At 42.1% G+C, this 13295-nt stretch overlaps 1 protein-coding gene across 1 annotated transcript in view; it reads left to right on the top strand.

Moving 5' to 3' along the window:
* The window catches only part of cdh31 (cadherin 31), a 65489-nt gene extending 53513 nt beyond the window's left edge, over window positions 1-11976 (top strand). Inside the window, exons 12-16 of the mRNA XM_068049244.1 lie at window positions 628-852; window positions 5186-5407; window positions 7079-7209; window positions 10251-10391; window positions 11052-11976. Of these exons, the coding sequence (XP_067905345.1) occupies window positions 628-852; window positions 5186-5407; window positions 7079-7209; window positions 10251-10391; window positions 11052-11261 (929 nt within the window). The 3' untranslated portion in view covers window positions 11262-11976. The remainder of the gene's footprint in view (window positions 1-627; window positions 853-5185; window positions 5408-7078; window positions 7210-10250; window positions 10392-11051) is intronic.
* Window positions 11977-13295: the final 1319 nt, after the last annotated feature.

Here is a 13295-nt window from a genome sequence, read left to right as displayed (position 1 = left end):
CTTCAGAGTGTACTGGATATTATGAAGCACATGGCACAGAGGTGTAAGCCATTTAATTGTGAATTTTGGTCCATGTTGACTGTTGTTTCTTTAAACTCAGAACCCTTGGTGGGTGGTGGTCTTGACATTTGTTAATACAATGACTATATAAGAAAGGAAAAGCTTGGCTTTTCAGCCTTGAGAAGGTGGCATCTGAGAAGTGATGTGGGAATATACCAAATTAATAATATGGAAATGTCAATCTGAAATGTTACTCTACATTGTGAAAGTAGGTTAAGGAAGCAGAGGCTCAAAGTAGTAAAAGGCAAATTTAGGGCTGATGTTGGAATGTTGTTTGACATGCATGGAATGGATAGAGCAGTACAGGCAACAACGCTAGAGTAATTTGACATAAATCTGATGCTGTGATGGAGAGTCATCAAGTCATTATGGCACAGAAGGAGGCCTTTCAGCCCATCGAGTCCATGCTGGCTCTCTGCAGAACATAAAGTGATAGAGACTTTAGGGTCTAAGAATGGCTACCATCATCCATACCGATCTGATGAAAGGGCACTGACTGATTCCGTTGAATAATAAACTTTCACCAAGCTTTGCTTTAGGATTCAGAATTCTATTTTATCTCCACAGGGACTCCATCTGCCACTGGTACTGGGACTCTTCTTCTGGAGCTTGAAGACATCAATGATAATCCACCCATTGCTACTGCTGTTCTAAATCGTGTGTGTAACCATAATGCACTCCCAATCAATGTAACCATTGTGGACAAAGACATCCCCCCCAACACCTACTCTTACTTTGTGACACCAGTTCATGGAGCTGAACTTAATTGGACTGTCAAAAGTACAGGCAGAGGTAAGCAATTTACACTTCAAAGGACTGTCTTATTCAAGAAATAAATTCCTGCCTGTTTTTCCCGTCTTTCCCAATTGTTTTAGTTGAGGATTTTAAATTTAATGTGTTGGAGTTTGGGAAGCCAATGTAGAGGGTAATGAGTGAATACAACTTGGTTTGGGACATGCATGAGTGACAAAACTTTGATCAAGTTGAATTAGCTGGGATTGGAGAATAGGAGACCACTGGGAAAATGTCAAGAAGAGACTGTGACAGAGGCATGTATAAGGGTTTCAGAAGCAGAGGGGCTCAACATGGATGGAAATGGGTGATGTTAAGCTGGAAGTAAGCATCTTTGTGATGGAAAAGATGCGGCATTTAAAGCTCAACACAAGGCTGAACAGTACTACAAATTATATAGCATCCCCTCTGGAGATCTTCCCTCCACAGCCACCAGCCTCCAACCTCCTAGTTCCTCAACCCTGTACACCCCGCTTCTAACTCCTTCCCAGAATCTACAACCAAAACTGACCTGGTAGACACATTGTTTCAGCTTGTTCCTGCCCCACTGAACTGATTTCTTCCTATCTCGACTCTATATTTTTACTCCCCTTGTCCAGTCTCTTCCCACCTGCAGCCGTGACTTTTCCAATGCCCTCTGTTACTTCACCAGTTTCCTGTTTTCTGGCCCTCACAGTCTCCTATTTACCACAGTCGTCCACTCCTTCTACACTTCCATCCCCACCAGGATGATCAGAGAGCTCTCCAGTACTTTCTTGAATGGAGGCCCAACTAGTCCCCATCCATCCCCACCCTCCTCCACCTGGCTGAACTTGTTCTCACATTGAACAACTTCTCCTCAACTCCACTCACTTCCTCCAAGTAAAAGGTTTTTCCATGGGTACCTGCTTGGGTCCTAGCTGTGCTTGCCTTTTTGTGGGATATGTGGAACATTTTTTGTTCCAGTCCTATTCTGGCCCCCTCCCTCACCTCTTCTTTCAGTGCATTGATGAACGTATCGGTGCCATTTCCTGCTCTTACCCTGAACTGGAAATTTCATTGACATTGTTTCCAATTTCCACCCATCATTCACCTTCACGTGGTCCATCTTTGACTCTCCCCTTCCCTTCGTCAACTTCTCTGTCTCTATTTCTGGGGATAGGCTATCAGCAAATATTAACTATAAGCCCATGGATTCCCACAGCTACCTGGACTATACTTCCTCACTTCCCACTTCCTGCTAGGACTTGATTTCATTCTCTGTTTTTCCATCTCATCTGTTCTCATCGTCACATCTGTTCGGGCGATGCAACCTTCCATACTAGAGTTTCCAATATGTCTTTCTTTTTCCTCAACCAAGGATTCCACCCCACACCCTCACCCCGGCCCACTGTTGTTGACAGGGCCCTCAGCCATGATCTATTTCACTTATCTCTTGCTCTCACCCCTTCCCTTCCCACCAAGCACCATGATAGTGGTCCCCTTGACCTCGCCTTCCATCCCACCAGCCTCCGTATTCAACGGATCATCCTCCACCATTTCCACCAGTTCCAGTGTGATGCCACCACTAAATACATCTTCCCTTCCCCTCGCCTTTCAGCATTGCAAAGGGATAGTTTCCTCCGTGACACACTTGTCCACTTCTCAGTTACCCCCAGCACCTCACCCCTTCCCTAAGGCACCTTTCCATGTAAGTGCAGGAGATGCCACACCTGCCCTTTTACCTCCTCCCTTCTCACTGTCCAGGGCCCCAAACATGCCTTCCAGGTGAAACTCTGATTTACTGGTACTACTTTCAATTTGGTATATTTTATTCGCTGCTGACAATGCAGTCGTCTCTGCTTTGGGGAGACTAAACGCAGACTGGGTGACCATTTTGCGGAACATCTCTGTTCAATCCACAAGTGCAACCGTGAGCTTCCTGTGGCTTATTATTTTTATTCTCTACCTTGCTCCCACTCTGACCTTTCTATTCTTGGTCTGCTCCGGTGTTCCAATGAAGCTTAACACAAGCTCAATGAACAGCACCTCATCTTTCGACTGCGCACTTTACAGCCTTCCAGACTCAACGTTGAGTTGTATAATTTTCGATCATAACCACTGCACCCATTTTGTTTTTTTGTTTGTTTTTGCTGGTTATTCCACCCTGCCCCTGTCGTTTCTTTCTTAATCCCTTTAATTTGTTTTCGGACAGCTGCTCTCCTGCCGGTGACGCCTCATCCAGACACAACTTTTGTTTCTTTTCTTGTCCCTTTACCACTCCCCTTGGCTTTGTACCATAAAACCTTTTGTCATTTAATTTCTCCTACCCTCCACCCTAACACAGACCATTCCTTTTGTCCTTCTTCACCCGCCTCCCTCTTTCACCATTTCTAACGTTTGCCAGTTCTGATGAAAGATCTCACAGACCTGAAACGTTAACTCCGTTTCTCTTTCCACAGATGGGGCCTGATCGGAGTATTTCCAGCATTTTCTGCTTTTGTTTCTGATTTCCAGCAGTCACTGTATTTTGCTTTTGTACAAATTGTATAGTTCAGCCTGGGGAGAAGCAAAGTTTGTGATACCTGGGAAGCACATTTTTACCACTGAGCTATCAGGAGAACTGACCTGTCAATGTCTAAAGCTTTCCAGTTTGAGCTCAACTCTTCAATGAAAAAGCGAGGAAATAATTTTTATAATATGGTGCTTTGTGTTTCTTCTCCACCATCTGAAACAGAATGTAATCTTTTCGCTTGTGAAGGCAACTTAATTGCCTGTCACAAACTCCTAGATTTGGGAGATGAAATTTAAAAAACTACCAAATGCTAGCTTATTGTGGGCATTGGGTGGGATTGTACTGCTCGATGTCCTTGACACGGGGTCTCGACCTTTTTAAGAGTCTTGTTTCTTTCTGATTAATGAATTGGTGCTGACAGGAAGCTCTGTGATTGGGATGATTGGGGAAATCCAGCCTCTCCTCCAGCGACTCATGCTGGTAGTAATGGATTTTGGGTGGGTATGCAACTGTAGGGTACCCTGCAGTGGTTGACTTGTTTGAGGAGAATTCCTTTCCTCCAAGATCTTCTGAGGTCCAGGGCAAGTATTCTGCTATTTGTCTTGCACATGTGCCGATTTAAGCAGTGCTCAAACTGTATTTTACCAGTCCCCAACGTCTGGGGTCATGGTGGGGGGGCCTGGAAAATCTCTGAGAGGCCCACCACGGGTCTCGACACCAGGAAGGCCCCACCCCATATTACTGGTGCTGATGAGGCCTCCTGCCCCCCCCCCCCCCCGCCATTGCTTGGCGATGGGGCCAAAATTTAAATATGTTAATGGCTGCTAATGAATGAATTAATGCCTTACCTGCTGCCACTGGCCATTCTGCTCCAATGTTCTGGTCGATTGCCAGGACTCCCATGACTTCGGATCTCCATGCGGAGATCCCATGTTGGTTGCTGATGGGGAGGGGGGAGGAGTTGAGTTTTCAGGGGGGAGAGGGCGGAGGGGGCTCAAACTAATATGATTGGTGGAGGGGTGGTGGGAAGGGGTAAAGTTAAAAGTTAGTGAGCTTTGGTGGAGGGGTAAGTATTTTGGGGGTGAGGGGACAAGGAATGAGTGTATTGTTATTGTGGGGGGAATGGGAGAGGGGCTGGAAACATGCATGTAATTTTTAAAAATCAATTTGATCTTTCCCTTTAAAAAATTTAATTGACATTGAAGGGCTGGAAGCCCTTTAAAAATGGCACCGGCACCTGCGCAATGGCGCTGGACGCCATTGCCAGGGGCAGAGCGCCTGCCCCCTCCATGTCATCGCGTGTGCCCCACCATCTTTGAAGCTCACCACTGGTGAAATTCAGCCCTATGCATTCCTGAATAATTAGGATGGTGTTCGTGCAGCTGTGGGGCTGTTCTATACATAGTATGCACAGGACCATGGTGTGCTCATTATGAAGGATGGACAAAAGGATTTTAAAGAAATGCCCTTATAACTGAGTCATCCAGACCCGGAGGTCAGGAGGACTATTCAGGTACTCAACATTTCGAGCTGTGTTTCCAGAGTGGCCTGCAGCAGTTCCTTTAAAGAACTCCAGACAATGCTGGTACCATAGGGTGGAGTGTGTGCTGAAAATGACCCAAGACATCAATTGACATTTTCAGGCAGGATGTTACTTTGAATCAGGTGAGTATGCAGGTGCCCATTTTCAGGATGGTTAAAAACTGATGATTGGCATGGCAGTGGGAATGAGCTGTTAATTGCTGCATCATGGTTTTTGTTTAATAAGTGTATTTTAGCACTTCTCAAGTTAATGTGTCTTTTATACTGACTAAAATTCATAAAGCAATATACATAACTCTAGATTTTCTTTTCTTTCAGATCATTTGATATTACAACTGATTAAAGCAATTGAGCCGAGCACATATGAAGTTTCTTTGAAAGTAACGGACAGTGGACAGCCAGCACTGTCTCAGGTCACAGGGCTGCAGGTGCAGGTGTGCGACTGTGACGCCAATGGAGGATGTAAAAACAGGATAGCTGGTGCCTCTTTTGGAATCTCAGGCATTTTGGCTATTCTGGGTGCTATCTTAGCATTGCTGAGTGAGTATCGTTTACGCGCATTTAAAACAAAATCTACAGCTAAGGAGTTAACTTAATAAAATCTGCATTCCAATTTTTTTAACACAGTTCCATTTTGAAGTCTAGTCTTACTGTTTGATTCCCAAAGAAAATAAGTTTTTCCCCATGAGCGCTGTAGCGTGTGAATATTGATGTAGAGCAATTACTATTAAATTAATGCATGAAGGTGGTATAGAATCTGAGAATCACGGAATGCTATAGCACTGAACGAGGCTATCCAGCCTATCGTGCCTGTGCTGGCTAATTGAAAGAGCTATCCAATTAGTCTCATTTCCCTGCCCTTTCTGCATAGCCCTGCAATTGTTTTCCTCTTCATTATTTATCCAATTCCCTTTTGAAAGTTATTGCTGATCCTGCTTCCACTACCCTTTCAGGCAATGTATTTCAGATCATAACTACTCGCTGCTTCGAAAAAAAGTTCTCCTGATTTCACCTCGCTCTTTTTTGCCCATTATCTGAAATCTGTGTCTTCTGTTTACCAACCCTCCTGTCACTGGAAGCAGATTCCTTTTATTTACTCTATGAAAACCTTCCATGAAATTGAACATCATTAAATCTTCCCTTAACATTCTCTGCTCTAAAAAGAGCAACCCCAGATTCCAGTAATGTGTTTTAGTTGTCCTTTTCACCCCATCTGACCTCTCAAGTGAAGTCATGATTGATCAGCATGAATTTTTATAACTTCCCATTATATAATTTGATTATGGCCTTATTGAAGGGAACACTGGTACACAGCTTTGTTCCCTACTGTTGCTCCTCCAAATGAAACTGTATATTTTGAGGCGTGGTCAGCAGAGTTACAGCTTTTTGGCTCGTTTGAGGAGAATTCCCTTCCTCCAAGATCTCCTGTAGTCCAGGGCAAGTATTCTGCTCTTTGTCTAGCACAAGTGCCAATTTAAACAGTGTGCAAACTATGCATTCCTGAATAATTAAGGTGGTGTATGTGCAGCTGTGGGGCTGTTCTATACATAGTATGCGCAGGGCCTTGGAGGAGACCTTTCCTTGTGTGCTACATGTGCTGATTATGAAGGATGGCCAGAAGGACTTTAAAGAAATTTCCTTATGACTGAGCCGTCCAGACCCGGATTGTCACAAGTGCAGTCCCTGGTCTACACTGATCTCAGTCAGAGCAATACAACTGACTTTGGTTCTCATTTAGTTTGAAAGAAAGAAAAGCAAGACTTGCACTTATATAGCACTTTTCATGACCTCAGGGTATCCCAAAGCACTTTACAACCAATGAAGAATTTTTTGATGTGTAATGACTGTTGTAATGTAAGTACAAAATTGGCTGCTTTTTTTTTTGTACATATATCCTGATCTTTTTAAAAGTGAAAGTGACACCCTCTTATGGAATTCAGCGTTCGACAAATTTGGTGAAAGACCGTCCATTCTGATCACTGTATTAAAAAAAAGGTCTTTATGGAGAAACCAAGCACTTTCGCTCGCCCTTCTAATTAGCCACTGATTTCATCTGAGAAGAGTTACTACATGTATTGGGCTGCTGTAAGCATTATTGTGTTCATGAACATATAAGCTCATATAAGTTTTTGTATTTCTGATGGCACATACTGGATCTGGGTTTTTGGAACTTAAAATACATAAGTTAAAAACAAAATAATTTTCTTTCAGTCTTGGTACTGCTACTTCTGCTATTTGTAAAAAAGAGGCGAAGTGCCAAAAAGGAGCCCCTACTGCCTGAAGAGGATGTTCGGGACAACATTTACTATTATGATGAAGAGGGTGGTGGTGAGGAAGACCAGGTTAGTGTCAGAACAGCAAGTTGTTCAATTATGCTTTCAAAGGTAATTTATAAACCTAGGATCTATATTGAGTAGTTTACTCTGCACATTGACACTGGAATCTATTTTCCACAGAAGACACACTTGTATCTTATGCTGTATAGTTATATTAGTTCTAAAGTTGCATTTAGCCAGGCTGTCTTTATTCCTCCGTGTTAAGACGCTGAACTCTGCTATTCTCAGCTGACCTGTGCTCCTCCAAATAGAACTACATTGTTACATGTGAATATTACCATGAAAGCTGGTAATATGGTTATACCCTGTGAGAATGTAAATGCATTATCTATAAATGGAGGGGGAGATTAACTATGAGCTAGACTGAATGAAAAGAACATTCAGAAGGTTTTGACTAAGGTATTGTGTCAATTCAATAATAAGCCATAAATCACTAATAAACTTGCAGCTTTGCTGGTGATCAAAGTCCGGAAAAGCACAAAAACAAAACTCAATGATGATGCATAAGTATAAGTGTAGTAAGGTGAGGGAAAGAATACAAAGGAATTGATATGAAACTGTCATTTAACAGTGCAAGTGAAATCATTGAATACACCAAGCTATGCACAATTGCGTAACTTTACACCTTTTTGAAAAACAAAATCCAGACTCAAAACAAGCATTGATGCATAGAACTGGTTGAACACCAAATTCCGAGTAAGTCCACAAGCCAATAAGTAGTTTTGAAATGATGTTTCTGATAAGTGGAAGCAGCCATTTCCCACTGTGAAGAAATTGATTGCAAATTTTTGTCACTGAATGACAGCTGTAGAATGACTTAAAAAAAAAACCACAGGATGTAGAATGTCATTAAATTAGACTTGCATCCCTAATGCATCAGAGAGGTGTGAACACTTCCATTTCAATTAGACAACAGATGCTTTTCTGACTGCCAATATAGTGTTATTTGTAATGCAGATTTGAAAAGTGAAGGGATAGTGGGCTATCCACTGTGCCACCTCATATTCTAGGATGAAGGATTTTTCATTCACTATAGTTTCTTTTGTAATCCAATTTTCTTTAATAAACTTTCTCAAAAAAGCCATTTTTTCTTATACAAAAAGCTGCACATGAGTTTTGGAGTATGTAACATCAATAATATGGGAGTGACTGTAAATAAAATTTTATGGCAAGAGTTAAATGGGCAGATATGTATATGTTTTGGTACTAAATTAATTCAGGCTTTGACTGTAAAATCTCAAACTTTATTGAAACTGTTTAAAAACATAGGGTCATTTTTCAACTTGCTACCATCGCATTCCTCAAATTGGGTGGCAATGGAACTAAAATGGAGAGGCTGCTAGTCCCATCAACTTACAACTACTTTGGTGTCCATTCTGATTTTTGGGCGAGCTTAAATCCTGGCAGTCAAAGCTCCCATCAGGCTCCTCATGAATAACTGCAAATAGAGGAGATCATTGCAGGAATTCCTCAGGGTAGTGTCCAAGGTCCAATCACCTTCAGCTGCTTCAATAATGACCTTCCCTCCAACAAAAGTTTAGAAGTGGAGATGTTCCCTGATGATTGCACCATGTTCGGTACCATTCGCAACTCCTCAGATACTAAAGCAGTCCGTGCCCGCATGCAGCAAGACCTGGAGAACATTCAGGCTTGGGTTGATAAGTGGCAAGTAACATTTCTGTCACACAAGTGCCAGGCAATGATGATCTCCAACAAGACTGAATGTAACCATCTCCCCTTGATGTTTAACGGCATTACCATCGCTGAATTCCTTGACCATCAACATCCTGGGTGTCCCCATTAACCAGAAACTTAACTGACCAGCCACATAAATACTGTGGCTACAAGCTCAGGTCAGAGGCTGGGAATCCTGCAGTGAGTAACACACTTCCTGATTCCCCAAAGCCTGTCCACCATCTACAAGGTCCAAGTCAGGAGTGTGATGGAATACTCTCCACTTGCCTGGATAAGTGCAGCTATAACAACACTCAAGAAGCTCAGGACAAAGCAGCCCACTTGATTGGCACCTCATCCAGCACGTTAAACATTCACTCTCCCCACCACCAGAGTACAGTGGCTGCAGTATGTACCATCTACAAGATGTACTGCAGCAACTCACCAAGGCTGCTTCGACAGCATCTTCCAAACCCATGACCTCTACCATATAGAAGGACAAGGGCAGCAGATACATGGGAACGCCACCACCTGCAAGTTCCCCTCCAAGCAACACGCCATCCTGACTTGGAACTATTTTGCCATTCCTTCACTGTCGCTGGGTCAAAATCCTGGAACTCCCTTCCCAACAGCACTGCGGATGTACCTACACCACATGGATTGCAGCAGTCCAAGAAGGAGACTCATCACCATCTTCTCAAGTTTAATTAGGATGGGCAATAAATGCTGGCCTAGCCAGCAATGTTCTCATCCCACTAATGAATTAAAAAAAAGTTAGCCCCCCTCTGCCCCCATGCCATTTTTTGGATTTCCCCATCTGGCTACCATCATTTCCGGCTGCCACCTACCAATTATGAGTGGTACAGGTCAGGTGCCAGCCTTTTCCAGTGATATTAAAAGGGATCCTTAACCATTGGCAGGTAAATCTGGTTGGAGCCTTATAAATGTTGTTCTGACAATTGTTTGTTGGTTTTCCACCTTAACGGAATTGAAAGCTTGCACTGTTGTTGCTGTAGGTTTCGCACACGATATCTGCTGCTCCACAGTGTTGCTCCTGTCTTTCTCAGCTGAAAAATACTCCCTTTTTAAGCTACTAATTCAGTCCCTAGATGAGCAGCCACACCACCTGATTTCTCACCTCCAATTCAGCGAGCTGCCCATTGGGAGCATGTCATATGCTGGTAGCTTGCCCACTGCCAATCATATGGGTTCTACATTGACCCCTTTAGGCAATTGGCATGCTTGCCCTGCCCATTTACTGCACACAGATGAAAATCCTTCCCACAATGCATTATTCCCACTTTAAGTAGACAATCTACAAAAATATCTCCATTCTAATATTGTGCCATAACCGTGTTCCTTTTGTTTAACAGGATTATGATCTCAGTCAACTGCACAGAGGCCTAGATGCAAAACCTGAGGTTATGCGCAATGATGTGCCTCCAGTATACTCGGCACCACAATATCGGCTACGCCCTGCAAACCCAGATGAGATTGGCAACTTCATTGATGAGGTAAGGCGCCAACCATTATTAAAATAACCCAAGTCTTGAAAATATGGTGGACGTGGACAGCATTTTTTGAAGTGTTCAATCTGAATTTGTATCTATTGATGCAGTGCAACCTATATGTGGAAAATAGATCTAGAAATTTGAATTTTCAGTGACCTGAATTAATTATTGAATTAAGAGTTTTGTTAAATCAGCTTCCGATCACCTTAACCCTGTAACCAGGGCTGTAAATCTTGTCAACAGAATTTTTTTTAAAAATGCAATAAGAACATAAATAGGAAAAGGAATAGGCCATTCAGCCCTTCGAGCCTGCTCCACCATTCAGTGAGATCATGGCTGATCATCTTCAGCACCATTTTCCTCCACTATCCCTGTAACCCTTTTTAATATGTAAAAATCTATTGATCTCAGTCATGAACATACTTAATGACTGGAATTCTCTGCCCCAGAGGGCTGTGGAAGCTCACAAATTCTTCCTCATCTCAGTCCTAAATGGCCTGCCCCTCCTTCTGAGACTGTGTCCCCTGATTCTGGACCCCCAAGCCAGGGGAAACATCCTTCCTGCAACAACTCTGTCAAGTCCTGTAAGAATTTTGTATGTTTGAATGAGAGCACCTCTAATATGATTTGTACTTATTTTTTCTTGGCTTTTCTCCATTACAGAACCTGAAGACGGCTGATAATGACCCGACTGCACCTCCTTATGATTCCCTTTTGGTGTTTGATTATGAAGGTGGCGGTTCAGAGGCAGAATCTTTGAGCTCAGTGAACTCGTCCAACAACTCTGATTTAGACCAGGACTATGACCACTTGAACAACTGGGGCCCACGCTTCAAGAAACTTGCTGAGATGTATGGCGGTGGGGAAGAATGAGAAAATGGCATTACACAGCCAATTTAGAGACTCGCTTTACTTTTAATCATTTATAGTGATTAATAATGAGTGGAACACATAATGGGGAATGGATATTATTTGGTGGCAGTGTGGGGTCAAACTGAAATTACATTCCAACTGATATTGCATCGGAGTTTGAAAGCAAGTTACTAAATTGCCTCTAAAACCTGGAGTGCTTTATTTCCATTAGTCCATGATTCATGCAGTTGAATTTTCCCCAAAGTGTAAATGAGCCAAAGATTACTCAGTTTGATGTAGACTTAGTAGATTTTCTTCCTGTTCCAGTATCCTACGAGTGAAATAATCCTAAATTGAAGCATTTCTTTTTTCTTTGCCTAAGAGACATATTGTGAAGAATTTAGGAATACTATAACACATTATAAAGTAGTGATATTGCTTTTGAATGATTTACCAATACAATGTTAAATTGAAATATTTAATTCATTTCAGCCATGTGTAGAGTTTGGTTGAATCGTGTGCACTGCTTTTAAAGGCATTGTAGAATCAAATTATCACAGCTACTGGCCAAGATTGCTTGAAGTTGACAGCACCTGCATTCTCAGGAAATGTTCATGTATGAGCTTTTAAGAAAAGCATAACTTTTTTTACAAAAAATTTATTATTGCCCCTTTTTATGTACTAACACCTTAGGTAGTTAAAATGCAAAAGAATAAAGTTTTTATTTTATACCAAGCGTTTGAAGTCTGGTTTTGTAGCCTTTGAGTTGCCTGACTGAGTTGAAATCCTGCATTTTGTGTGAAATGGTTGTTTAATGTACAGCTTTATATCGATTGGAAACCGTTGCGGTGGACGCATATTTGAGCAGACAAACACTTTTTATATAGATTGTGCTGCTAATCTATAGTTTTAAATGATTGGTACTGTAATCCAAATTCTCAGGTTGTACCTCCAGCATTATATACAATGGCGAGGAGATGGGATATATTTGGAACAGCATCTGGGAATCTAAAATTCAGGTTCTCCAAATTTTAGATTCTCCAACCTGAAATAGACACTTATGGGAGCAAGAAGCTTGTACTAGAGACTCTGATGCACATGAAATCAGGTTATTGTAGATCATCTGCATCATTTCTTTCATCCACTTTCTCTTTTTTATTCTCCCCGCCTCATTCCCATCTTAAACTAAGTCTTCAATGCACATGAGCATTTTTGGTTGGAAACATAAAATAGGCCCATCTATGTATGAAGGCATGAATCTCACTTTATTTACACTTCAAAAGCAATTCAAACATGGACAGATTCTTTCCTTTCTCTTTCTCTACACCCCATAAATTTGGGCCAGTTTGGATTTAAATTCAGGTCTGTACTTCACACTGACCTGCAATTAAGTTCTTTGTGGCCACTTGCATATCATCCTGGAAGAATAAACCATTTGTACATCGTTCATGATCGAGCTCTCAGTCTCAGCACAGCACTCTTCATGGTTGTAAAGATGTATTTTCCTTACTATAGAGTTTTATAATTTTTACTAAATGTTGTCTTTAGTTTAGAATATAATTTGTATGATGGGAATTACAATGCAGAAATTTAGGTATTGTGGAGTGCAGTTTTAGGCATACTTCAATATACTTCAATGCTGGTGAGGGGTTAGGCCAAAACTCTGCTAGTCTTTCTACTTTTTCATTTTAAAGATTAAGCATGGACGAGTATTCAAAGAAAAATAATTCCTGACAACCAAAGGGCGGCACAGTGGCGCAGTGGTTAGCACCGCAGCCTCACAGCTCCAGGGACCCGGGTTCGATTCCGGGTACTGCCTGTGTGGAGTTAGCAAGTTCTCCCTGTGTTTGCGTGGGTTTTCTCCGGGTGCTCCGGTTTCCTCCCACAAGCCAAAAGACTTGCAGGTTTATAGGTAAATTGGCCATTATAAATTGTCACTAGTATAAGTAGGTGGTAGGGAAATATAGGGACAGGTGGGGATGTTTGGTAGAAATATGGGATTAGTGTAGGATTAGTATAAATGGGTGGCTGATGTTCGGCACAGACTCGGTGGGC

This window comes from Heterodontus francisci, chromosome 17 (assembly GCF_036365525.1).
Source record: "Heterodontus francisci isolate sHetFra1 chromosome 17, sHetFra1.hap1, whole genome shotgun sequence".
NCBI lineage: Eukaryota > Metazoa > Chordata > Chondrichthyes > Heterodontiformes > Heterodontidae > Heterodontus > Heterodontus francisci.
Note: the sequence above shows the minus strand (reverse complement) of the source record. Positions and strands in the feature narration are given on the sequence as shown.